At 41.1% G+C, this 25,332-nt stretch overlaps 2 protein-coding genes across 7 annotated transcripts; one reads left to right on the forward strand and one right to left on the reverse strand.

The window, feature by feature from the left end:
- Nucleotides 1-273: 273 nt before the first annotated feature.
- On the reverse strand, nt 274-16,871 carry SLU7 (spliceosome associated SLU7). Of its 2 annotated transcripts, none has more exons than XM_073355877.2 (16): nt 16,752-16,871; nt 15,314-15,493; nt 14,434-14,587; nt 13,193-13,273; nt 11,173-11,337; nt 10,087-10,155; nt 7,526-7,573; nt 6,737-6,868; nt 6,177-6,274; nt 5,243-5,310; nt 4,894-5,033; nt 3,747-3,908; nt 3,173-3,277; nt 2,961-3,035; nt 2,519-2,632; nt 274-1,559 (listed from the first exon to the last, which is right to left on the reverse strand). In XM_073355877.2, the coding sequence occupies exons 2-16, from the start codon at nt 15,481-15,483 to the stop codon at nt 1,380-1,382; spliced, it is 1,761 nt and encodes a 586-aa protein (XP_073211978.1). In that variant the 5' UTR covers nt 15,484-15,493; nt 16,752-16,871; the 3' UTR covers nt 274-1,379. The 2 variants fall into 2 exon arrangements, with proteins under 2 accessions (XP_073211978.1, XP_073211977.1); XM_073355876.2 differs by having other exon boundaries at nt 15,314-15,496; nt 16,752-16,870.
- Nucleotides 16,254-24,860, forward strand: PTTG1 (PTTG1 regulator of sister chromatid separation, securin). Of its 5 annotated transcripts, none has more exons than XM_073355881.2 (7): nt 16,254-17,309; nt 18,877-18,951; nt 20,117-20,223; nt 20,918-21,096; nt 21,737-21,830; nt 23,551-23,703; nt 24,581-24,854. In XM_073355881.2, exons 3-7 carry the CDS (start codon nt 20,136-20,138, stop codon nt 24,649-24,651), a joined length of 585 nt encoding a protein of 194 aa, XP_073211982.2. In that variant the 5' UTR covers nt 16,254-17,309; nt 18,877-18,951; nt 20,117-20,135; the 3' UTR covers nt 24,652-24,854. The 5 variants fall into 5 exon arrangements, with proteins under 5 accessions (XP_073211982.2, XP_073211984.2, XP_073211980.2 ...); XM_073355879.2 differs by lacking the exon at nt 16,254-17,309 and adding an exon at nt 17,322-18,063 and having other exon boundaries at nt 18,860-18,951; XM_073355880.2 differs by lacking the exon at nt 16,254-17,309 and adding an exon at nt 17,322-18,063.
- Nucleotides 24,861-25,332: the final 472 nt, after the last annotated feature.

The following is a 25,332-nucleotide window of genomic DNA, read 5'->3' on the forward strand; positions in this document are numbered from 1 at the left end:
TAATTCACCCGTACAGCCTTTTGAGGGGGAGAGAGAGAGAGAGTTTATAATATTTCTTATAAATGTTTAAAAGTTTATACTGAAAGTGTCATATCCAATATCTCAGCCATCCAGGGACAGAACCAAAAGCTGCATCTCTGCCTCTTTGGAAATCTGGGAATCACAACTTTCCAATGGTGTAGACAGCGTGTTTTTAACTAAGATACCATAAGATATTGGACCTTAAACCTGTCACTTAATATTGCAAGATGGAGTTTTGGTAGGAGCAAAGGGTTAAAGAAATATGGTAATTTTTTATTTTTAAAATACATAATAGTAATGTTGGCTGTTTAAACTGCTCAAATGTTTAGATTATGAGATTGAATTTTGTTGGACATGTATGAGTACGGACAGAGCAGGTAAACCAGTCAAACTTTCATGATAAATGCAATTTATCTCACTGGATGTCAGCATTGCATATCGGGGTGTATGCATAAGGCTACACTGTTAGCTAAAACACAGGAAGAATTTCAAAGCTCTGTGTAGCATATCAACTTCTTGCAACCTCTTCAGGACAAGAGTAAAATATTCCCAGTTACCAGACAGCATTAACATTTATATTACATTCAACCAAGTCTGTACATCAAATCACATCAGTTTTTACACATTTTTGCATTCCTAAAATTACCAAAATGATGAAGAATGACTATTTCCCTCCTACTAAGCCACACATAAGAGAAGTCTTAAGATCTTAGTCATCCAACCCTACCACTTTTAAGGCTTTGTTTACATAAGCACTTTTGTCGGTCAGGAGTGTGAAAAAAAAAATACCCCCCCACCAACCAACAGAAGTTTCACTGACAAAAGTGCCTCCCCCCAACATAGCTACCGCTGCTTGTTGGGGGTGATTTAGTTTATGCCATCTGTAGAGCTTTCTCCTGCTGGCAGAGAGCGGCTACACAGGAGATCTTACAGTGGCGCAGCTGCGCCACTGTAAGGTCCCTAGTGTAGACAGAGTCTGTGTTACATTCATCAGTTTTTACATAACAGTGACACCTGCTGGCCAACTGGTTTAGATGCAGTTTGTTTTCCTGAATTTATAGGTTCCTCTCTCCCGTTACTTGTTACGATGAATTTTAGAAGGTATCAACTTACCCTTTCAGTAATACAAGTCTGTACCAAGTATACTTTTCAAAAAAAGGAAAGCGCTACTATGCTTATAGCACCAGCCGTTAACTTCATTCATAGACTTCTTTTCCCTGGCAAAAGCCAGGCCATTTCTGCAAAGCAGACTTGTGCAGTTTTGTTACAGAAACGTGGAAAGAAAAGCTCCAATTACTGGTTTACCAAGTATCATATACAATAGCCAAGAACTGTATGCTGGAATGTCTTTCACATAATTACTGTCCAAGAAAGGAGGCCATAGGATCATCAGGTCTTTGGCGTTTCATTCTATAAGCCTCCATTTCCTCTTCTGTAGGCTCCCTTGTTTCATACATGCTGTTATATGGCCTCTTCCTCTCATCTAACTGCATGATTTCTTTAACCTGGAGGAGACGAGCCTCTTCTGCATTTAATGCCTGAAGTAAAAGCAAAAATGAGGTTAAGAATCAGGACAGATTCTAGTACTTTAACTAAAAGCACCAGCAGCAGACAGAACAGTGGGATTCTATAATCCACACAAAACAGCCAATGCTAGTTCTCATTTTACACATACAAGCCTTAAGTGTTTAACCTCCAACTACTGTGCCACATTAGAATTTGTCACGCTTAATGTTTTAATTTTGCTGTCAGTTTTCTCTGTTCACACTATTATTTAATTTAGCCATTTTAAAATTTGTGTAAATGTAGGATGTTAGGGTGTGGTAAATTTAAGGATTCCTGAATTTTCAGCTAAGTTTACATAAAGGGTGAAATTCTCTAATGCGTTTTAGTGACTTAAGAACTTTTGAGAATTTCATCCAGACTGCATAAGGATAGCTTTTCCCGCCCCCTTTTGTTTTTTAAAAGACATTAATTATTCCTTCCCTACTGTAGTGCTACTGTTTGCTATTCAGCAGAAGCTGTGGTTTATCCAAAAGATCGCTAACGTATATCAGTGTAAGACTCCCATGCTGTAACTGATAGTACACGGGCAGACTGCTGTACTTCTGTGGAGCCCCATTCAATTACTTCATTGGGACTTTGTACAGTTGCCATAATCTACTCATGCACACCATCAATTGCAGGATAGGGCCTAATTTTCTCCTTGGGATAAAAGGCACTTTAAGGAGAGAGGAGTTTTGCTGGTTTGTTCCCCACCTCGCTTCACACAATTAATTAGGTTGGTGTTCCACTTTTTTGCTATCACCCACTGTTCTAACCATTTACTTCAAAGCAGCTATACAACTCTGTCTAAAAGTCACTTCAACTCAGAGTCAACAGCAGAGAAACCCTATATACAACACCACAAGAACCATGATTTTGGGACCTTCATACTACTGACCAAATATTTCTTAAGAAGAAGAACAAGAACTCTGTTTGAAAAAGCACAGTGCACCTTTTTCAGTTTTTCATGTTTCTTTTTCTCTTCACCCTCACTATCTGAATTTGGACTCTTCTTTTGCTTCTTCTTTTTCTTCTTTTTCTCATCTTTCTGTTTTTCTTGATGTATCTGGAGGTAGGAAAGCAGGAGTTGTAGACATATGCCATGGGTTATGAACATGCATGTCCAAGGAACTTATCTCTAGGGTCTATCAACTCTGTATCTCAGGAGTTTAGTTTGGGAACATTGAGAGATGAGACATTAATGATCCAATACTTTATAAATCTCCTAGTCAAGCTCAGAAGAGTTGGCCCATGCATCTTTGTAGTACAGTCACTACACCACTCCACCTTTTAAAACTCCAGATTAACAGAATGCAAAAATCTTCCTTCCCACAATCTTTTAAAGTAGTTATCCTTTTCTAAAGGGAAGACACTTGGGAGGGGAGGTAACCTACCTCCATCAATGTTTTGGATTTTGCCATATACTCTTCCTCCGTAGGTTTTTCCTCTGGTAAGTCTAATGCAGTATTCTGCACAATGAAGATAAAAGAAAAGGCATGAAAACTCACTATGCATGTACCAAAATGGAAAGACAAGTTGAATTATTAGCCTTATTTTTATAGCAGCATCCCATTGTTCTAATGTCTAAAAATGAAGTGATACTTACAGCGATTTCTTTCCCAGCTTCTCCTGTACAATAGGAATACTTGACAAATGAGTGGCAGCATTTATATCCCCATCTGCCTTCCTTCCAATATGAACCCCATATACACTGCAAGACAGACACAGTACTGAAGCAATCACATAATAGGAACATTGCAAATCATACATGATTTTTGTTTAACTCTTTTCAGAAAAGTAGTAGTTCATCCAAAAATCTTCAAAGTTCATCAGTTTTCCCTCCTAAGATCTACAAGAATTAGCACATGGGGGAGATTTTCAAAGGCAAAGGACAGCTAGGTGCCCAACTCCCATTACAACTCAAGGGGAGTTGGAAGCATGACTGCCATTTGTGCCTTTGAAAGTTCCCCACATACGCTCCACTTGATTCACACACAGCTCCTATTAGCAATAATTAAATTCTCCTGCTTGGAGGGAGAGACTTAAGCAAGCAACTTATCCAAAAAGATGAGTTCACTACTTTAGTGACAGTGCATCAGTTCCCATGGCACTTTGTCATATTTCCTCTGCTTTACCAGGAAATTTAGCTCTTGCTATTGTTTTTCAACGTAGGTGCTTACTGTGTGGTTGTTGATAGTTACATCCTCTTCATACTTAGAACGGACAATAGCTTTTTCTTGTCCTTTGATGACTGTTCCATGCCTAGAATACTCCACATAGTCTTCTGTCTGGGCTAACAGCAGTTCTGCTGGTGGAGCATCTAGATGTTCTTGTCCTCCATACTACAACAACAATACAAGCAACATTTTTGAAGATCTATAGCAAAGAAAAAAGTCATTTAGACTTGCAACTGCATTTCAAACTCATCACCTCACTACCTTCCCTGGGCTTTGGGTGCTATGCAAGCACTTAGAACATTAAAATGTAAACTGTGATCCATTTTTTGTGCTTCTGATTTACTAGCTAAAGATTCAAATTTCTGCTACAGCGGTAACACTTCATATTTTTTTTGTTTGAAGAAATATTACCAGCTCCAGTGCTATATCCCAATTTACATATAGAACATCTCGTTTAACCCACTACAAGTTTTCAAAGCAAAACAAAGTTAGAAAAACAATCCAAGTATAGAACAATTAGACAATATAGTTTGTCAACAACTTGTGCTTAACAAATGTTAGCACCTTCATGATTTATTTTTACCACGTGGTCTAAGTAAAACTGATCGTAATACAGCAAAATAGAAAAATGTTTATCTAAAAAACTGCACTCATTATGGCAATCCCAAAGTCTGAAAATTAAGATTTTGAAAAGCACTTATGTTGTGTGTGTTTTGAAATATTTGCAAATACTTAGTCTAAACTATCCCAAGTTATCTTCTTCCTAAAAGATCAATTTTAACAATGCAAAAACTATTTTCCACCACTTGTATGTATTTTAAAACATAAATCCAGACCCCCACATCTTGCTCTGCCAAGTTTTCACCAGAGGTACATTCTTCTGACAGCTGAGGGATGAGGCCCGTGACCACAGAAAATGCTAACAGACCGTCAGCTATACTAATGTGTCTATATTAAATAACTTACCAGACACAACAGGTATAAAGACTACATAATTTTAGAGTTTGATCAGAAAGGTTAACAGGTGGTTTGGCCCACACTAATAATGTGGTTTTTTTTTTTTTTTTTTTTTTAAAATGAAAAAAGAAAAAACCCAAGCTGGACCTGCTCTTAACAGCATTCTTGTTCGTTGGGCATTTGTTTTTGTTACCTTCTCTAGGATGCTTTCTTTCTGTTGTTCCTTAAAATCTTCTTTTTTCACCTTGAAGGATTTGTACAGGAGTTCCAGTTTTGTAGGGTCTGCTTGAAGATGAACTTCGGAGCCTTTGTCATAAGCCTCCCAAGCAAACACTATATATAAAACAAAGAGCCATCACTTAATTAAAATGATCATTTTGAATCGTATACATGCTTTTCAAATAGCACCTTTAACCTATTCTTTGTCTAAGAGTCATCATGCAGTCAAGTTTACCTGTAACAAGAGACATTTCTTCCTTGGCACAGAAATATGGAATTTCAATTTTTAAGGTATGATTTTTCTGATTTAATGAAATACTTACACTGAGTTTGTGCCATTGAAATGGTATCACCAGTGTAACGAACAAAGTTGTCACCTGCATAACCAACTCTACAAAAAAAAAACCAAAAAACAATTATTTAAGTAATGTGCAACACCCTTACTCTCTGTTAAGCACATAAATTCCTTCATCCATTTTTGGCATCGTTACTTTTGTTAACTGTGAATCTCTCTTGCTTGAAAAGAACAGTCACCAAGACTCCCAAAATGGTAAGACCTCCTGCAACATTGTTTCTATTCCCTACCTGGGCCACAGAAAAACATACACAAATGTAATTCACATCACTACTCCTCTGCTTTCTCCCTGAGAGTTAACACGTTAGCTCTGCAACATTCTGAATGCTTGCTGGTTTGGGGAGCAAGAGGCCAACCTATGGATTCTAACAAGTATTTGACAGGGAAGCATGAAGTTCAAATTCTGGACAGTGGGCTATCTGAATTTGGCAGTTATTTCTGGTGGGATAATTGCAGGTAAAGAGGAGAATAGCTGCAAACATCCAACTACTGAAATACATTTACATATACATCACTGTGGTCTAGAGATACCATCTCTACTATAGAGGGGTTCTGCTGTAACCTGCAATTTGCTGTTCTGCCCACTTTACAATTTGTACTCAAAAAATTAGTATCAATCCTATGGTAATTAAATTGACAAGATCACTTTAAAGTATCAACTCTCAACAAAATGATCCTCATCAGCACTGTGTGTGCTTCTTGTAAGTTAGAAGAAAAAAACAAAATAAGCAGAAGAACGTAACCAAGAAAGTATTAAAAGGTTCCGTCCTCCATAACTGACTAGTCGCTCATTGGTAGCAAGATACACAGGACAGCAAAGAGAAACAAGGTTAATATTAAGACAATTTTAACTATCTAGTTTTGTTATAGATGTGTAGCCAAAATCCCAGTTTCAAACTTACTCATCTGGATTCTTGCCTGCATTGGCATATGGGTTCTCCCTCATTGCTCTCGTTTTGGGATCATAGTAGGCAGAATTTGGATCTAGATTCCTCAAGTACTAAAATAAGGAGACATACAAAATGTTTACTTAGAAATTTGGGATGCTAACAGAACTGAAAATATTACTGTAATCCCTTCATAGATACTTTAAAGTGTTAGCTGACATGCCTCCAACTGGTATTACAACAGCTTCCTTTAAGTTGGGATAACCATGATAGGTTGCCTACCTTTGTAAAGCACTTGACGCTCTGTAGGTGAAAAGCACTATCTAAAGGTCAGAATTTTTATATTTTGACAAAAGGGAAATGGGTAAAGGAAGGTCATGAGTTACCCAAGGTGCCATACGAAGATCAGTGGCAAAGCTAGGAACAGAAACTAAGTCTACAGGCTCCAAGCCCCATACTGAATCCACTAGTCAGAACTACTAGTTAAGAGAACACAACCTTAGAAACAACAGGTAATAAACTTTTTTATTAAGAGAAAAGTCATAATATAACCCAGTTCATTTGCTGTGGCTTACTTTAGCAATGTCTTCCCGAATACGCAAGTTTCGGACTGTAATACGTCTTTTGGAGTCAAAGTTCTGTCCAGGCATGTCAATATCATCTGCATATTTATCTTCATCCTCACCTTCACTGTTATGATCTCTTTCCTGAAAACAGAGTCAGAAAACTACTAAGTAAAATTATGGGCGTTCAATCTAGAAATAAATACAGTTTAAATTAGTTTATTTTATTAGTTTATTTTGATTATTAGTTATTATTCGTTTAAATTGATTAGTTAAAAAAAAATCTTTTAAGAACCCCTCAGCCCATCCCCCAGTCTCTCTAATTAGGCATTTGCAATGTAAATTCTGGGTTAAGTGTTAGAATCTATTCTACAGTTACACTGAAAAAAATTAGAAATAAATCTGTTAGAAGATTTCCATTTCTACTTATGAAACCCAAGAGTTAAAATACACTTAAAATAAAACTGCAATTAAAAAAATATGGCCACTGTTCTTGATATGGCCTGGATTTTCTTTAAAAGTCAGTTATTCTCCAGCCTGACAACTTGTTTCTAAGAGTTAGTACCACAATAAGATTCAAAGACAAAGAGCCAGATCCTGGAACCCAACTCCAGCTACTTTGTACCACTCTGGCAGCACAAAGCAGCTGCAAAGCCAGTAACTCCAGGCCTTGCCCCTGCTGAGCTTCCATTGCTCAGGGAATCCATAGATGGCATGAAGCCACCACAGCAGGTCCCATGCCAACCCCATCCAGCATCTGGTTTTCCTTCCTTTGAGTGAATCATTTGATAAGTGTCTTACGGTCTGTGAATTTGATTCCTCCTCTTCCCAGTGGTGTCTTGGGGAGTTCTACAGCAAAAAAAAAAGAGCACGTGAGCAGAGAATACAAAACTTTAGGGTGGGAAGATATTTGGGAGGGGAAAGTAGAGGAAATTGTTGGACAATCAAAGCAGGGCTTACCCCAAAGGCAGTGGAAGACAAATGTGATAACCATGGAACAAACTGCAGAACAGGTCATTGTGATATACATTTTTTGCTTGAAAGTTTACAAGCCTCTCACAGCACAGAAACCTTTTTGAGAAATATTTTAATTATTTTCACATCAAACCACTATATATCTCGCAAGAGTGATGAGTCCCTGAACTGTGAGAGTGTTGCATAAAGTCAGTTCTACTGTCTATCAACACTGAAAGTTCCAAATTAATGTCTCATTAGACCTTAACATTTCAAAAGTATTTTGGAATTGATGATTTAACAGGGTTGCAAAGTACCTTAGTCATTTTTGTTTAGAGACCAGAACCCTTGGTTTAACCCAGAGGAAGTCAGCTGAAGTGTTTTAAGAGGGACCAATTAATTTCCAGGTTGAGGTGACCTCTGGAGTGGAGGAGAAGGGAGGATCCACGGGGACACTGGAGGAAGGACAAGGAGTCCTAGGAGAAACTCATCTAGTCCCACTCCACATTCTCTCTCCCAGAAATCTTTCCCTGCATTCTTCACATGCTCCACGTCTGTCACCTCCCTCATGCCCAGAGTCACCGGGGGAGGCTGAAGGTGATCTGGCATTTGGATGAAACTATGGAGAGAGTGTCTGACCACTTAATGAAGGGAAATAAAGAGCATGAAGTTCTTCACCCCCAGAGAATGGCTTGTTGTGGAGAGTGAAAGGGCCTTCCTTTTGGCTCTGGGAGGGAGATGGAGGTTCCTGCTGGGGCAGGTAGAAGGAAAGAGATGGGTGCTATCTTTAATTAGCTCTGATTGTTCTGTTTAGTCCTTAGGAAGAAGAGTATATCCTGTATCAGGATTAGAGACCAAGTTTAGTCGGCCATCTAGGGACAAAATTTGTGGTTACATTCCCTAGAAAATGGAGGACAAATGGCATAAATTCTTTGTTTTGTTATTGATCAGTAACAGAGTAAACACAGTATACTATATTCTGAGAACTACCCCTCACTTATAGCCATCTCTTTATGTTTAATTTTTTTGAAGACATGCAAAGTTACCATTAAACCCTCTTACAAGAATATTTAGTTAATTTAATTACTAAGGCCCTAATTATAATGCAAGAGCCACTAGTGAGAAGGAAAATGAAAACTAAAGCCACAGCAAAGAGATCTGCAAGCCAAGAGGAATGTGTGTTGATATTCCCCAACCTCAAAATAAAGGTTAACCAAGAATCGACAAATAGTAGCACAAAAATCTGAACAAGATGTAAAGTGTGGATTTCAGATATTGAACCAAGTTCATACTAACCACTGACAAATCAATCCATGGGAAGATTTCATAGTTAGAAAGTTAGTAAAAAGCAAAGGCGTACTTGTGGCACCTTAGAGACTAACCAGTTTATTTGAGCATAAGCTTTTGTGAGCTACAGCTCACTTCATCGGATGCATACTGTGGAAAGTGTAGAAGATCTTTTTATGCACACAAAGCATGAAAAAATGGGTGTTTACCACTACAAAAGGTTTTCTCTCCCCCCACCCCACTCTCCTGCTGGTAATAGCTTATCTAAAGTGATAAAAGAGTGATCACTTTAGATAAGCTATTACCAGCAGGAGAGTGGGGTGGGGGGAGAGAAAACCTTTTGTAGTGGTAAACACCCATTTTTTCATGCTTCGTGTGCATAAAAAGATCTTCTACACTTTCCACAGTATGCATCCGATGAAGTGAGCTGTAGCTCACAACAGCTTATGCTCAAATAAACTGGTTAGTCTCTAAGGTGCCACAAGTACTCCTTTTCTTTTTGCGAATACAGACTAACACGGCTGTTACTCTGAAAGTTAGTAAAATTATATAAAACCTCTCAAGCCTAAGTATTTCACTCCCTGAATAAAATTTACTAACAGACAGCATGATTCTCTAAACTCTGTTTTCCATGCCTTGGCAAGGCCATCAATTGTCAGGACTGGAAAATGGGAGCCTAACTATGAAGCAAAGATTAACCCTTTTTCACTTAATTCAGAGTATTTTAAAGTACTTCCTGATACAAGTACATTTTTCTTGTTACTGTACTTACTTTATAAAAAGGATTAAAGTACTGGACAATATAGGATAAACAGGCTTTATAAAAATGCCCAACAGACAAAAAAAATCACTGCTCTACCACTTGCCCCAGTGCTAGGTGCTACTCCTATCAACGGCATGTGCTGAAAAGCAAGCAGTTGCAAAACAGAAGCTTCAGATCTGCACACACAAAAAAAAGATAAGACAGCAAATGAAGCACATATATGTTAAAATGTCCTCTACTAGTTATTTGGGCTACCAGCATCTGAAGGCAGAGATGACCTGTTCTATTCAGAAAAGGAAAAAAGGCACTTTTTTTGTTTCAGTTTGAAGTAAAATATGCCAGGTTTTAGCTTACTTACCACCTGCTCCATCAGTTTTCCTGAAGCCAACTCTTCCTGCAACTTCTGGGCTTTCAGAGTACGTTTAGCCTAAACATAGAAAGACGGTGTTTTTATTTTATTTTGCTAAATAAAAGTGATCGATCAAAAACACTCATAAGCACCTCTGGGTGCATTTAGAACTTTAAATGCACGAGTTAGGACCCGAATTTGTTGCTACCAACCAACCGCTACCACTCAAGGTATGCCTACACTGCAACGAAACACAAGCTGACTCAGGCTTGCAGGGCTTGGCTTGTGGGGCTAAAAAATTGCAATGCAGATGTTAACAGTTTAGGCTGGAGCAGAGGCTCTGAGACCTGAAAAGGAAAAGGGTCTCAGAGCCCAGGCTCCAGCCGGAGCCCAAAACCTCCACTGCAGTTTTATAGCCCCGCAAGCCTGAGTCAACTGACTCGGGCCAGCCTTAGGTGTTTGATTGCAGTGTAGACTTATCCAACGGACCCAGTGCCCCAACGTCCGTTTTTATACTGCTCTTCCAAATCCCTAGCTACTGGCTACATCACGCTAGTCTCTTGATTACTAGAGGGAGGGAAGAGTACCTAAAGGCTATCTTCCTGTCAGAACCAGTTTACTTAATATGAGCAAATTTACAGGTCCATACTCTCTAAAATACTCTGGCTCATTGGGCTGACACAGTAAGGCATGTCAGTTTCACTGAGTTAAAATTCGAAGTGTCTGCTTTCAGGATTGGCATTCATATCTGCTATAGAAAACATTAAAAGTCCAGCTAAGCTCAAATATTTTAATTCCATGGTCAATCATTATCAATATTACCTACCCCAAATCAAGTATTTACTGTTGGTGATTATACATACAGAAAAATTAAGTCAATTTAAGAAGTGCTTGCAATAGTGTGTATGCAACTCTGATCTGCAGTTCATTTACAGGGTGAATCCTTCTGCAATTCCATTTTTATTTTTCAGTTTTTAGTTCAACAAGTAAAGAAATCTAAATAACCAAAGAGAAAATCCACATATCTTTTGCATTATGAATGCAGCACATGTTGAAGAATGTTTAGTAAGTCTATTCACCTAAATACCTACATACCAAGTCAACTTTGGAATATTCTTCTACAATCTTCATGTGCTCTTCCGGGTTATAACCATTCCAACGATCTCTCTTCCCATCATAATCAAACATTAGCGTAGGCTGCATATGTTCATCTGGTGCAATATTAAGGCCTGTGAATTTTGCTCCAACTTTCCTAGGTCTCTGAAAAAGGGAAGCCGCCGTTACCTTTGCATTATTTTAGTCTAAAGGACAGCCACATTACTCACTTATATACATCTCTTTAAAAAACTGAATTCCTCTTAGATACCTTGACAATACAGCAACCTACAGCTCTACATATATGTCCACTGTTACTTCTAGATTTTATATACTGAAGTCAGCTTAAAAAGACATTGACTTAAAACAACTAACAAAAGCGTAGCTGCTTTTATTTTATCTACTGCTGCCAACACCACCTAAAACAGAGGCAGGCAACCTATGGCATGCATGTCAAAGGCGGCATGCGATCTGATTTTCAGTGGCACTCATGCTGCCCGGGTGTTGGCCACCGGTCTAGGGGGCTCTGCATTTTAATTTAATTTTAAATGAAGCTTCTTAAACATTTTAAAAACCTTATTTACTTTACATACAACAATAGTTTGGTTATATATTATAGGCTTATAGAAAAAGACCTTCTAAAAATGTTAAAATGAATTACTGGCACGCAAAACCTTAAATTAGAGTGAATAAATGAAGACTCGGCACACTACTTCTGAAAGGCTGCTGACCACTGACCTAAAAGAACTCTTTACTGGAAGATTAGTTTTTAGTTCCTTCACTGTGCATTTCCCTGTTTAGACAGTTAGGCTGCATCAACAGAGGTAGTTTTGGGGAATTCTCCCACTATTGGATCACTTCTAGAAATGGCAAGAATTCTAGTATAAATTAACAATGGCGTTTTTGACTACTAATCCTAATCAGAGGAGATCTGGAGAACACAAGTAGTGTAGAACAATGCTGGTCTACACTAGAGTTGGTGGAGTGCTAGAACAAAGATGAGAGGATTTCTGCAAAGTCATACATGTGAGCAAAGCCTGTGTTAGTTTCCCCTGTTTTTGTGGGTCATACACGCAAGGGAGAGAGAAAAAAAGTTTTTTTTTTTTTAAATAAAGTGTGATTGTAAAAACCACCAAAAAAAAGTTGACACAAAGACTCAGAGGCAAATGCAGTACATGAAGACAGGTTTCAGTGGTAGCTGTGTTAGTCTGTATCAGCAAAAAAAAAAAGAAAAAAAGAGGAGTCTTTGTGGCACCTTAGAGACTAACAAATGTATTTGGGCATAAGCTTTCGTGGGCTAGAACCCACTGCATGAGATGTATGAAGTAAAAGATACAGGAGCAGGTATAAACACTTGGTAAAGCAACCCACATCCTTTCATGTATTTATACCTGCTCCTGTATCTTTTACTTCATACATCTGATGCAGTGGGTTCCAGCCCACGAAAGCTTATGCCCAAATACATTTGTTAGTCTCTAAGATGCCACAAGGACTCCTCGGTTTTTTTGCAGTACATGAAGTTACTTTTTAAACTGAACAGATTGAAGTTGGTGTCCCATCGTCAGACATTTAAGAGTACTTTTAAGAAATCCCATTTTAACAGATTTGGAGTTGAAAAAGGCATCCTGGGCTGTGCTTGACCCAAAGCAGTGTAAGACAATTACTTCAATAAATTATACAATGAAAAGAAAAGCGTGGGTGAGATGTGGTAGTCTGATGTGCCCGTTTTCTTATCCCAATTGGTAAATGTTTTTATATTATATATATATATGGGTTGACCCATTATACCATGAAAAGATAAGTCTTTTGATATGCTAACAGTTTTTTCCTTATGTATTCCTCCTACATAAAACTGGTTTGGATGAACAGCCTTCAAACATCTCAAACTGTATTTGAGAGATTGATTAAAATCACTTTGAAGAGCTAGTTTAGATGTGCCAAACTACATATTTTCCACCAATGCAAATTCACAGTAATATTTTCCAAGAAACAGTCAGACACCAAAAGTAGTCAGGTTTACCTCCAGGCAGTCTTTCTTTGTATGTGTCATTGCACCACAGTTCTCACAGGCTCCTTTGCGGTACTTAGTTGCAACAGTATTCTAAATATAAGGGGGAACAAACACTGTGATATAACACTGACCCACACATTTCCAATAAGCAGCTTTGGCTGATGTGCATTTTTCATTAGCCTGATTAAGTGAAGGTGAATCTGTGCACACAAAATTAGCTCTACAAAGCCAAAACACACAGTTTCAGTTGTTTCCCAAATGCTCTGGAAAGCCTATGGCAAAGGTTTCCACTTTCACTCTGCCCCTCCCCCCAATCAGTGCAGAAACTAGAGGGAATAGATATTTCAGAAGAATTGATCATAGGAATCTATAAACTCCCAAACTTAAAAGTGCTGGATTGAGCTGTCAGATTTTCTCCTCTAGACTAGATTATTCATTTAAATACATTCACCTTAGCATGTAAACTAAAGTAATTTAATTTGATTGCTATTTAATAACCTATTTTAAAACAGTGGTCTCATTTCAGTTATTAGTAGCAGTTTATACATTACCAAGAAAAGAAAAAGCAATTCCACCCTTGTTGGACGCAGATGCAGAGAATCAAAATAGTAATAAAGACTGAACTATACTCACAGACACAGTCCCTTTAGAAAAGATCTGAAACCTATTAGTGGAGCACTGTGTCTAAATAAACTAAGAAATTAAATATCTGGATTACAATCCAACACCATTTTATGGTTAGTGAGAGATTATAAGACATTTTACATTGCTTTAATACAGTTAAGGAAACCACTGGATATCAAAGGAAAACCACAATCAAACTTGTTGGGAGCCCTTCTTGGCAATTCTTACACTAAAATACACTCCACATCCCCAATTTTTCTCTACGAAGAGAAAAACTAATATTCTGCTTCAATTTTTTTCAGTAGTCAGAAAAGATCACAACAGAAAAAAAAAACAGACTAAATATACTGTTATTGTTCTTCAGTCTTGGTGTGTAGGGGTTCAGGTCTTCCAGCAAGTGAAAAAGAAGGAAAAAATATTTCCACGTGGGGTAAGTGAGGACAAAACTGAACACCGGAGTTACCAAAACTTAGATTAGTTATAGTGAAACACTTTTCATAATAAAATCATCACAAAGAAAAATCAATTTCATTCAAAGAAGATTCTCCTATATTTATCACAATTCCTCCCTTCCCAAAACAATGTTCCACACGTCTCATCTTTGCTACACCATAAAGATATTTTACCTCTTGAACACCTCGTTTGTACCATTCCACAGAGGAGGTAAACTCTTTCTGCTTCTCTGGCTGAGGTCTCTGGTGCTTTAATGTAGGTCTTTTTGAAGGATCTATGTACCATGGCACTGAAGAGATGTACTGAGGAATATGAGGGTTGATATCTCTGTAAGAAGATATCAAAAATATTTAGACACATGCAAATGATGTAAACAATGTGGCATAAGTGAAAAACAGTATAATGTCTTATTATATTCAGCATTAGTCTTTTTGTGACAGATGAGCTGTAGTAAACATTATCTTAATGAATTTAAACTAACTATAATTGTCAAAATAAGTAAACAATGATTTTCCTTTCTTTTGTTGCAGTCAGTTCACATAGGCTCACATCTTGCCTCCAAATCAAGTAACTTGGCTTGGTGCTACAGTATACTGGGGATACAGACAGAGCAATCCCCCTTTCTGAGATGCAAAACTGACTACTACACCATGACTACTACTCCTGCCAAAGTTAGTGAAATAGCCTTTGGTACAGATCAGAGGTAGAGGAAAAGAAATGGAGAATCTCCATAACAGGCTCTCCAGTCCCACCCTCTGCCTAACACCATAATCCCATTGTACTCAACCACAAGAGCCCCCCATCTACAATTGGCAGCTCCACCCACTGTATACCAGATTAGTACCAGTTGTTTGTTTAAGGAAACTCTAACTTGCAGAAGAGTGGGGATGATTTACGCCTGAGCAGCTAATTCACAAAGTTCAGCTTTCACAAAAAGTCTCCCCAGCATTACTGGAATTTAGCCATTTTCCTCAACGTTTTCTTTAGTAATGAGCAGGGCAAGTGTATTTTATCTGAAACAGAAAATCAAGCATAATCTTAGATGAAACTTACTTTCCTTCCTCATCCACTTCAGCTGGAGCATTACCCAACTTTCTCTGTTCTTCTAGTTCCTTCTTTTTCCTCCAGTCTTCTCTTGTCATCTTCTTTGGTTCCTCCAAGCTTACATCATTCGACCCTCCCGCAGGGGTAGAGTTAATTATTTCAACAGTCCCAGATGCCATTGTCTTTTTCCTTCTGACACGAACACATATGGGGATATTGAAAAGGACAATAGATTTAACACTCTAAAGAATTATTAAAAATTAAAGGAAAATCAATGTTTAATATATTAGTTATTTTTATTTGACATCACAATCCTTTACAATTTTTTTACATCACTTAGTTCCTTCCAGTTTTTTGTTAAGCATATTGGCTTAACTAGAAATCACTGGCATTTATGGTTTATAACCATGTTAAACAGTTAAATAAGTACTGAAAAATACACAGTCAATACACTTTCTTATCTCTTGCAAATGAAGTAGGAAATTGTACATTTTTTTTTTTTTTTAATAAAAAACAGCGTGAGTAGTTTCAGGACTATCAATAACATGTCAATGTGGACAAGCAGATCATAGGTCTGTATTAACAAAATACATTTCTTGTAAAGAACGAGATATACTTTTGAGACAAGTTGGGTGAGGTAATATATCTTTTATTGGACCAACTTCTGTTCCGGGATGCGAGCAGACACCGTGCCCTTATGCAGTACTTTTGCAAAGACTTCAGGGCGTTTTATGACCATGCATAAAAAAGGCTTCACAAAAAGTCAAGGAAATAAAGTTGATAAGTATTATCCCAACCTTACAGACAGAAAAACAGCAATGCACAGCAAGGTCAGATACTTCACCCAAGAGGACAAGTAGGGGCAAAGCTGGCTATAAAACTCAGGAATCCTGTCTCAAATCACACAAGCCTTCTATGAAAACCCACGAGACAGTCAGCTGGTTTCGTTACCAGCTAGTCACTGGCCCGTGGACTGACCAGGGTCGCGAACCTTTCAGAGAGCCCAAGTTGCAGCCCTTGACACCTGCCTCAGCCACTTCCCCGTGTCTGCTACTCTCCCGCAGCGCACCGGGACTAACGGCTGGGGGCAGGGACCCGACGCCGGTTCTTGTCTACACGGCCTGGCCTGCGCAGTTATTTGGGGACTCGTGATCCGGGAGGGCCCGGGGAATCGCGCGCAGCCGGAGGTCTAGCGGCTCCCAGCACCGAGGCAGGCGGACACGCATCCAGGGAGCCCCTTCCCAGGCGGGTGGGTCTCTAGTCAGGGAAACTCCGAGCGGGGGAGTTACGCTGTGCCTAGCCCGGCAACACCGCTGCCGCCCCAGTGCCTCGGCCTGGCCCCGCTGCCCCACGTCCAGGCGGCAGCTGCCCCTATTCTGTCCCCCCACGCGACCGCAGCGCCTCAGGCTGGAGAATCGGGCCGGGCCTCGCCAGCAGCCGGACTTACCCGGAGAGCGCAGACGACGCAAGACAGGCCCCGGCTCCGTGTTTACCAACTAGGCCTCAGCTCGCCTCCACTATCCCATAATGCACCGCGCCGCCGGCTCTGGCGCCGCCTCTTAAAGGAACCCGTGGGGGTGCTGCTGCTTCTGCCAAGCCCCGGCGGACGCCGCCCGCCCCCGAGACTTGGCAGCCGTACCCCGAAGGGCTTCTCCTGGGCTGCAGGCCCCGCGCCCAGCACCCGCGTGTGACTGTGCTGCGTGTGCGGCGGGCTGGGGACTCTGAGATCGGTCCGAAACGCCGCGGGACGCTGCAGAGCCCTGCCCTGCGCCAGCCATCTCCGCCAGGCACCCGGCCGCCCCTTCTGCTCCTCGGCCGCAGAATAACCTCATTCTGGGCAGCGTTTCCTTCACCACATCCCGCAGGGCGCAATCTTACGCAGCTTCTCCGGGCAGTAAAACACTTCTGAATGGCACCGAATTAAATGCGTCCACACGCTCTTTGTGCCAATCCCAACCCAAACGAGTCCGGCCTGGATTTAGATACTTCCCGCCGCGTTTATGAAGTAAGGGCGGTAGTGCTGTGGCACTGTGCCCGGGGTAGTGTTCTGATGCGAGTGTTATAAATAGATGTCGGTGTGGCCAAGGTAGGCCTGATTTTAGGGCCCGCCCGGGGCTGAGCATCTTCTGGGAGGGGCTGAACTCGCTCGCCTCCAGGAGAGGAGCCCATTCAGTGCCTCTCAGGAATTGCTCAGCGCTTGGCAGGATTGGGCCTCCAGGCCGTAGCCTGTCAACGCCTGGGGGCAGGGGTTGCTTGTTTTCTGTGGCCAGGACAGCTCCAGCAGGCAGCTTGTCTGTGCTTAACAAATAAGCAATACATATAGAATAGCACCACAGTTAGCAGCGGGCTAGATGATGAGCTAAATAGCCCATGAGACCCAGAAAGCCGAACGGCCCAGCCTCAGTGAAATGCAAAGCAATAAACAGCCTCCAGGGGCCAAAGCGTTTAAAGCCCAGTCTCGGGCACAGCGACTTCACGCGTGGTGGGCTGCGCCTTGCGCGCAGGGCTGACGGCTCCGTAGCTCAGGCAGTGACAGACGTGCCTGCGGCCAGCCCCACCCCCACCCCTGATTGACAGCGGCTCTTCCTTTCCCTATTGGTGGAGAGCGGCCCAGAACCATCCCGTCACCCATTGGCGCAGCCGGAACGTTAGTCGCCGTGTCAAGCAGCCTATGGGAGGGACGGTTGATGTTTAAAAACGGCCCCGCGAGCAGGGGGGGGAGAGGAGAGGGCGCGCGTGGTGTATGCGCTACGCGGCTGGTGAGTGCGCTGGGTAGGGGGTGCGCTTGCCTCTTGCGCGCTGGGGCTGTTTGGGAGCTGCTCTGGCGGGGTTTGTTGCAGGGGCTCTGGGTTGTGGCGCTGTCTGTGCTTTTCCTTCTCTCTACGTGCGGCTGCCTCCTCCAGTGAGCTGTCTCCTTGCAGGGGGAGCAGGGCTGGGGTTGGCTTTCCCTTCCCGCCTTGTGTTAATCTCCACTACTTCTGGTTTTCCCTGGGCGTCTAGGATGAGGCTGTGGCTAAGCTCTGTTGGGTGCCAGGTTTGTATAATTTTTGGTGGTGCCCAGAATGGGTCCAAGCAGAGCTGTCCAGTCCACGGGATGGACTGGAGACACTGCCCTGGGCTTTGAGGGGCCCTGTGCTTCAGGGGGATGTGGGGGCCTGGTGCTGGCAGCAGTGAGTGACCTGGCTCCAGCCTGTTGGCTCCTAGTGCCTCTTGGGGGAGGGTGTTGAAACTGGAATGAGGCAGGGTGGGAGTTTGGGGGAAGGGGTGGGGAGTGGAGTGCGGCTGGGAAAAGGTGGGGCAGAGTGGGGTGGGCTGGGGCCAGGTTGCTTGCTGGGGCTAGGTCCCCTGCTAATGCCTGGTGTCCTCCTGAACCCCATGTCTCCCTGAAGTGTGGGGGCCCCCAAAGTGTGAGACCTGGGGCAGTTGCCCCAGTCCATCCTGTGGATGGGATGGCTCTGAAAACATAAGCCCAAACATTGGTGGAGCTGAGCCCATGTTCCTGAATATTGGTGGAGCAGAGGCACCATGGGCCCATATAACTTGCCACCTATGCAGTCTGTTCCCCTCTGCAGGTTGGAGTCTTGCTGTCTCCTCTAAGAATTGCATTGTTCTGGCTCCTCCTAGCGCCTCCTGGGGACTCTGGCCAGGTAAGTGCAGGCTCCTTTGACAGTGTGGGGTGGGGGTGGGGACTGTTCAAAGTGTCTGATAGCCTCAAACTACTATCTACTTCAGTGTAATCCCTTGCAAATAACCTCATTCTGGGCAATGTTTCCTTCATCACATCCCTCAGGGCACAATCTTCACCCTCTCATCTCTTGATGTAAATGGTACAAGTACTACCTTGGCTTGCTGTTCAGAGCTTCTTCCTCCGTTCCCTTTTATGCTTAACAAGATGTAAAGTGCTAACACTAGTGGTAGTCTAGTTACTGCCATCTCATTGCATGAGTTGTTCTCGTGCAGTAACACTAATCTGAGTTTAACAGTCTTCCAGAAATGTTTCCCCTTCATTATATTTCCACAATCTACTGACTAAACCCAAGGTTGAGGAAACAGACTTGTCTTGTCTCAGCTCCTTAAATTATAGTAAGACTAGGTGTGCTGACCAGGCACAAATGATGCTCATGTGGGAAGTTTTCAAGTTGATGCCCCTTTGAGGTTCTCTTGCCTACTTTAAAGTCTCTGTTGAAAACTGCCTCTTTCTGACCCTTTACCTTAATTAGGAGCTGACTGCAGACTACTAAAGCAGGCTGGGAAATCATGTGATTGGGTTTCCAAATTTGGCAGTCATTTTTGACATTATAGTGGAAACATTAATTTGCACTTGCAAGTAGTAGTCTTTTCATCTGAATATGTTCTGTTTATTCTCTTATAATTAGTCAACTTGTCTAATGTTGACTGGTAAATTAGAATAAATGTATGTGTTCTGTAAAAGTAATCCAGATCAGGCAGTGAGACTTCCTACAATAATATGTCCAGCTCAAAGCTTGGCAAGAATATGGTGCCCAAAATAAGGTGGGTGTATGTATGCCTCTGTAATCTAAACTCAGATATCGCTTAACTTGAAGTTTTATAGTTGAATACATAGCCATTGCTAAGTATGGCTGTGCAAAATGAGGACAGGTCTCACTTAAATCAACTCTTATCCAGGAAACATCAAATGACAGCATAGTCATAAATGCTCCCTCTTAAAGACAAAATCCCCAGTGTATGCTTGTATTAAGAGAGTCACTAAAGTCATGACTGTCCTTGGTGCTTGTGTTCCCTGAGGACCTGGTTATAACTTAACAGACAAGTGTAACTTTTTTCTTGCAGTGATCTCATTACACTGAAGATGGCAACCCTTATATTCATAGACAAAGAGAATGAAGGAGATGTTGGTGCTGCTCCTAAGGATCGGCTAAGGTTGTCCTCAGTATCTTGTGAGTATATGTTGCTATAGAAATTAAATTTTGAATCTGTGAACCAAAACAAGATGTCTAGTGACATAAACCAGGAACATGCCTGGTTCATTGCTTCTTCAGATCTGAAGAATAGCATAAAAGTTGTGGCAAAGATTCAGTGTGGTAAACTATTCTCAGAACACCATTTAAGCTACTTTTACCTGTCCTATTCTCCCTTTTAAGGGATATATTGAGAACCTGTAACTGAGTTCAGAGACCACTTCCTCTGTGCTCCACTGGAGTGAGTGTGACTATAGAGAGGCATTTAAGACTATGGCTATATTGGCATGGCCCTAGTGCAGACACAGGTTACACTAACAGAAGGAGCCTTTCTGGTGGTATAGGAACAGTACCTTCCCAAACAAAGTTAGCTATATGAACAGAAGTTCTCTTGTCTGTGTAGCTGTATAAACACTGGGGTTGTTTTGTTAGCATTGTTGTCAGTCTGGATATGGGGTTTTTCACACAGCTATGCCAATATCTGGTCTAAATGTAGACCACACCTTTGATTCTTAACTCTGTCTGGAAGCATTTGACTGCACCTAGGTCATGAAGTCCTCTTACTAGGCAGAAAACTTGAAATAGCTAAAAGTAGCCTGTCTCAAGCACTTGCAGAGCTATGTACTGACTTTTTCTAAGTAAAACTCAAAAAAAAAAAAATTTCTCCCTGCAGCAAAAGTCTTATTTGAAAGATCACAGACCCAGACTCCACTTGTTGGAAGAACAGCTAATGCAACTCCAGCCCGGTCTCAGTCTGTCAGAAAGGCTCTGGGAAATGTAAACAGGACTTTGGGAACCACAAACAAGAAGGAAATTTGGAAACAGAAAAAACGGGTTTTGCCTGCCAAGAAAGTACGTACCTAAAGGTTTCAGCAGGAACTGAACATGCACTATAGCTCTCTACCCAGTTAGTTCCTGGAAACAAGAGCAGAGGCTGGATACTGGTATTTCTGTACAGGGAAATGGTGTCTGAGTGCAGGAAGACTCAAGGTTTATGGAAACCAAATACTATTACTAATAATAAAATCTTCCCCAGATGTTGCCTTCTATGTGGAATGTTAGCTTTTCTGGTAGAAAAGCAGTTAGGCAGGGAGTGACCTAACCCAAATCCCAAGTAATGGGATACAGCGTACTGCTTATGTTGAGGTCTACCTGATCAGATAGACCCTGCCCAGCAACCCTCCAAATTTGTCTGCCCTGTGTAAAATGAGCTGGTCTGTCTTAATATCTAGTGAACTACATGTTGTCTGACAGATATGGAGTCCTTTGCATCAAGTATGGTCTTGTAGGAATTCCCAACAATTGAACTGGAACATTAATATTTTATTAAAAGCAAAACTAGCTTAAGGAGTCTTGCTTATGTGCACAAATTCTGGGACTCAAGTCTTTTCCAGAAACTGCTTTTGATCTTGCTAGCAAATGACTCTGCAGTATAGAGGATGAACACTTTGTTAGACTACTGGAGGATGCCTAATCATGTACTCTTTCTTAGACTACTGGAAAGTCCACTCAAGTGGAAAGTTGCAATGTGGTCACTGAAGAAGCCTATCCAGAAATTGAAAACTTCTTTCCCTTCAATCCTCTCGGTGAGAACTAACTGATGTAAATATAAGACCTATTTGTCTTTGAACTTGTCTTAGCCTCTTAAGTAGACCTAAAGAGAGCCTGAAAGTCAAGGCCCCACCTTGCTTTCCATAGGTGGGTTTTAGCTAGGATGTTGTAGAGCTAGCTTTGGATGTAACTCTTGAAATCCCTTGGCTATTATCTTAGACCTTGGTCCATCTCATGCTTTGCTGCACAGTGCACTTACCATCCTTGCCTGTCAACTGCCCTTCTCTCCCGATCTTCCCATCTCATGTTGAGGTGCTTGATGTCATTCTGAACTGTTAATTTCCATGTTGTTCAGTCTTCCTCTTCTTGCATTTTCTGGCTTCTGTTCAAGGGCAGTATTTGGTAAGCGTTTTTTTTCCATTCTCTGCACATGTCCCAGCCAATGATGTTGTCTTTTGTAGATTATTTGTGAGAGGGTGTCTTGTCCAGTAATTTTTGTGACTACTTCATTAGTCTTCCTATCTGTTATTCCCAATATTCTTCTCAGATGTTTGTGATAGAATGCATCCAGCTTTTGCATATCTTTCTTGGTAAGTTGCCATGTCTCACTGTTATATGTTGTGATGGTGATAATTGCTTTGTAGACATTTAGTTTCATCTTGAGGGAGATGCTGCATTTGCCTTCCAGAGTCTGTCTTCCTCCTTTCCTCAGAACTAGTACCATCTTGGCTAATGGTACTTCTATTAAGGCTTACTAAAACAAATATAAGGGAACCTTGGTAGATATTGGTACTACTTCTGAAGTACTTTGAAGGGTATCACAAGAGAGAATGAGATCATGTTAAAAAAACTTGAAGTGGTTCATGTCTTGATGGTAGGTATTCTTGAGCTTTCATGCCAGCTCTGAATAAATGCTTAACTTATTCACTGTGGGGTGAGCATTTGTAGCAAGCACTAAAATCTCTAGCAGGCTGGGCACTGAGTGGTGGCTCATGCCTTATGCTAAATTGCATTTAAATAATGAGATCCTACCAGGATGTTGTGTAAACACTAATGAAGTTGCAGGCCTTCAGTGGGAAGGTGGTCCTGACATTCTTGTGTACTATACTTTAGTTATGAACATAACACCTCCCCTTAATCTAAAATAACAAATTGTTTGTGTTTAAATTGTCATTGTAGGTGCTTGATTACTAAAAGCTGTCTTTTCAGTATATTTGAAAAGAAACTAAATCATTTTTGAAAAACTCAGTGCCCCCTTAAGGTAAACCTTCAAGGTAACATGCCCTTTCTTGGAAGCATATAGTCTAGTAATTATGACACTTATCACAGGGGCTATTTGCAACAAGTAACTATCTCTTAAACACACACGCCTCAACACACACGCGTCCATCAAATGCCAGGCAGCCTAATAGGAGGGGGATCCCTTACTGCCTCTGTCAGTTTCTACACTACCTGATCTAGCAGATTTAATGTTCTAGTTCCTAGTAGAACTTCACTTCTAACAGTTCTGTATTCTCTAATCAAGAGGCAAATGGATTGTACAGCCTTTGCCTACATGATTCCATATGCTGGCAAGTTCTTAGTACCTGCTATCTTGAATTTATTGAGTAAACATACTTGTAGCATTTAGCTGCCTGTGAACTGTCAGCCTTTCAACACGTTCAGGTCTAAGGGGACAGCCTTCACACAAACAGCAGTCTGGTGGAAAGTCATTTAGCTCTCTCAAACCTGAAATAAACTAATTTCTCTGAACAGACTTTGAGAGTTTGGAAGTTCCTGAAGAACACAGACTAAGCCACATGTCCCTGACTGGGGTTCCTCTATTGATATTTGACAAAAATATACCTGACAGATGTATAAACATGGTCCCATCACCTGTGAAGCTGTCCCAGATTTCATGGGAATGTGGTAAGGCCTGGGCTGGATTTCAGTGTGACTTGTTTTGTTGGGTGGTGGTGGGTGGATAAGAGGACAGGGAACTTATGGGTAACAACCACTGTTCCCTCTAAGCTATGCGTGTGCACACAGATCCTAAACCCCATGCATGTGGCAAAACACCACGTGCACAACAATTTGCACAGAAATTTTTTTGCACACACAGCCTGTCAAAAATTAGAGGGAACATTGGTAACAACCCTTAACAGTTATTGGGAGTCTAACCTACTGAAATATTACTTTAGCACTGATAAAACTAGTTCTGGGATACATGACCAAGCCTACTCTTCATTCAAATGAATGCATAATGTGGCCCTTAAAAACCAACATAATTACAAAGGCCTAGCCTAGACTTAAATCTATGCCCCTGGGTGCTATAGCTATGCCAACCTAATCTACTGTGTAGACACAGATAAGTTAAGAATCCTACATTCATTCAAGGAGCTGACTGCGTGGATGGGGAACAACCATTTCTCTTGCTGTCAGCTGCATCTACCTACTGTGTTTTGCAACCATACCAGTGTCTTGTGTATGCCACTAGAGTCCTTGTCGTATATACATGAGATTATTGTAACAACAACTCACAATAACTGAGCAATCTAACTTCCTCAACACGAGGCATCCAGCAACAGGGTTTGTCACTATAGTCTACGCAGACTAAACTGGTCTGTAAGTGGTCTTGTGCATAATTCTATTGCTAATTCAAGAGCACTAAACCACCAGCTAAAGGATTTAGATCTTTGAAACCTCTAATTGCCAACTCTTAAATCATTAAACTCTGAAATATAAGACATAATAGAATGTGGGGTTTCATGAGAAATTGACTTACTCCCTTTTTTAACTCTTTCAGAATTGCTACAATCAACTGCCAACTTTCTCTCTACCTTGGATGAAATCATTGACTTGCCACCTTTTGAGTGACTTTTAAAGTGAATTTGGAAGCTTTTTTTAATTGAGCACTGAATAGCTTTGAATCTTTTTTGTATCTTCTAATAATAAAGAACTAGGCTATCTTGCATAACCAAAGACTTGGGTCTGATCTATGTAGAAACGATCTTGCCTATAGCAGATGGTTGGTTACCAGAAACTAGACAGTGACAGAATGTTAGTTTGATGACAAAGGATTGCAGCAAAACTAGAGTCCTGCTCTTCAATTGAGCAATACCTGAAATCTAACCAAAACTAGGCTTCTGTCTTAGCAAAGGAAAATTTTTTAGCCAAAATCTCTACTTGAGTGCCTAACTGAAGTGGCTTTATTCTGGGTTGTGGTGGAGACCTCCTACTGCCTTCATTGTAACCTTCAGGTCTGTAGCACAGGTGACCTTTTTTTGGGGTAGGCAGTTTGATACCTGACAAGATTAGAAACTGTCCTTGGTAATTGCTGCATTAGATGCTACTTCATGCATTAAGCATCCAGTTTCTAGTTTTCTGTAGAAATACTAGCCAAAAACAATTGGATGAGCTGAGTAGAGATGAGTGCATAGATCTTTTTTTTTTTTTGCCCTTTTTTCTCTGTCCTTCACTTAAATTGAACACCACTCTCCTCCCTGCAGTGAATATCCAGCCTAGTGGATTGGGAATCAGGAAACCTGGGTTCTACTC

The sequence above is a fragment of the Lepidochelys kempii genome, chromosome 8, assembly GCF_965140285.1.
Source record: "Lepidochelys kempii isolate rLepKem1 chromosome 8, rLepKem1.hap1, whole genome shotgun sequence".
Lineage (NCBI taxonomy): Eukaryota > Metazoa > Chordata > Testudines > Cheloniidae > Lepidochelys > Lepidochelys kempii.

Coding starts and splice junctions, on each gene's coding strand:
- SLU7 (XM_073355877.2), bottom strand. CDS start 15,483: ATGGCATCTGGGACTGTTGAAATAATTAACTCTACCCCTGCGGGAGGG. Junction 10,156..11,172: donor AATATTCCAAAGTTGACTTG/GTATGTAGGTAT, acceptor TTCTATGTTTAG/GCTAAACGTACTCTGAAAGC. Junction 3,278..3,746: donor TAACTATCAACAACCACACA/GTAAGCACCTAC, acceptor TCTGTCTTGCAG/TGTATATGGGGTTCATATTG.
- PTTG1 (XM_073355881.2), top strand. CDS start 20,136: ATGGCAACCCTTATATTCATAGACAAAGAGAATGAAGGAGATGTTGGT. Junction 20,224..20,917: donor AAGGTTGTCCTCAGTATCTT/GTGAGTATATGT, acceptor TTCTCCCTGCAG/CAAAAGTCTTATTTGAAAGA. Junction 23,704..24,580: donor CCAGATTTCATGGGAATGTG/GTAAGGCCTGGG, acceptor TAACTCTTTCAG/AATTGCTACAATCAACTGCC.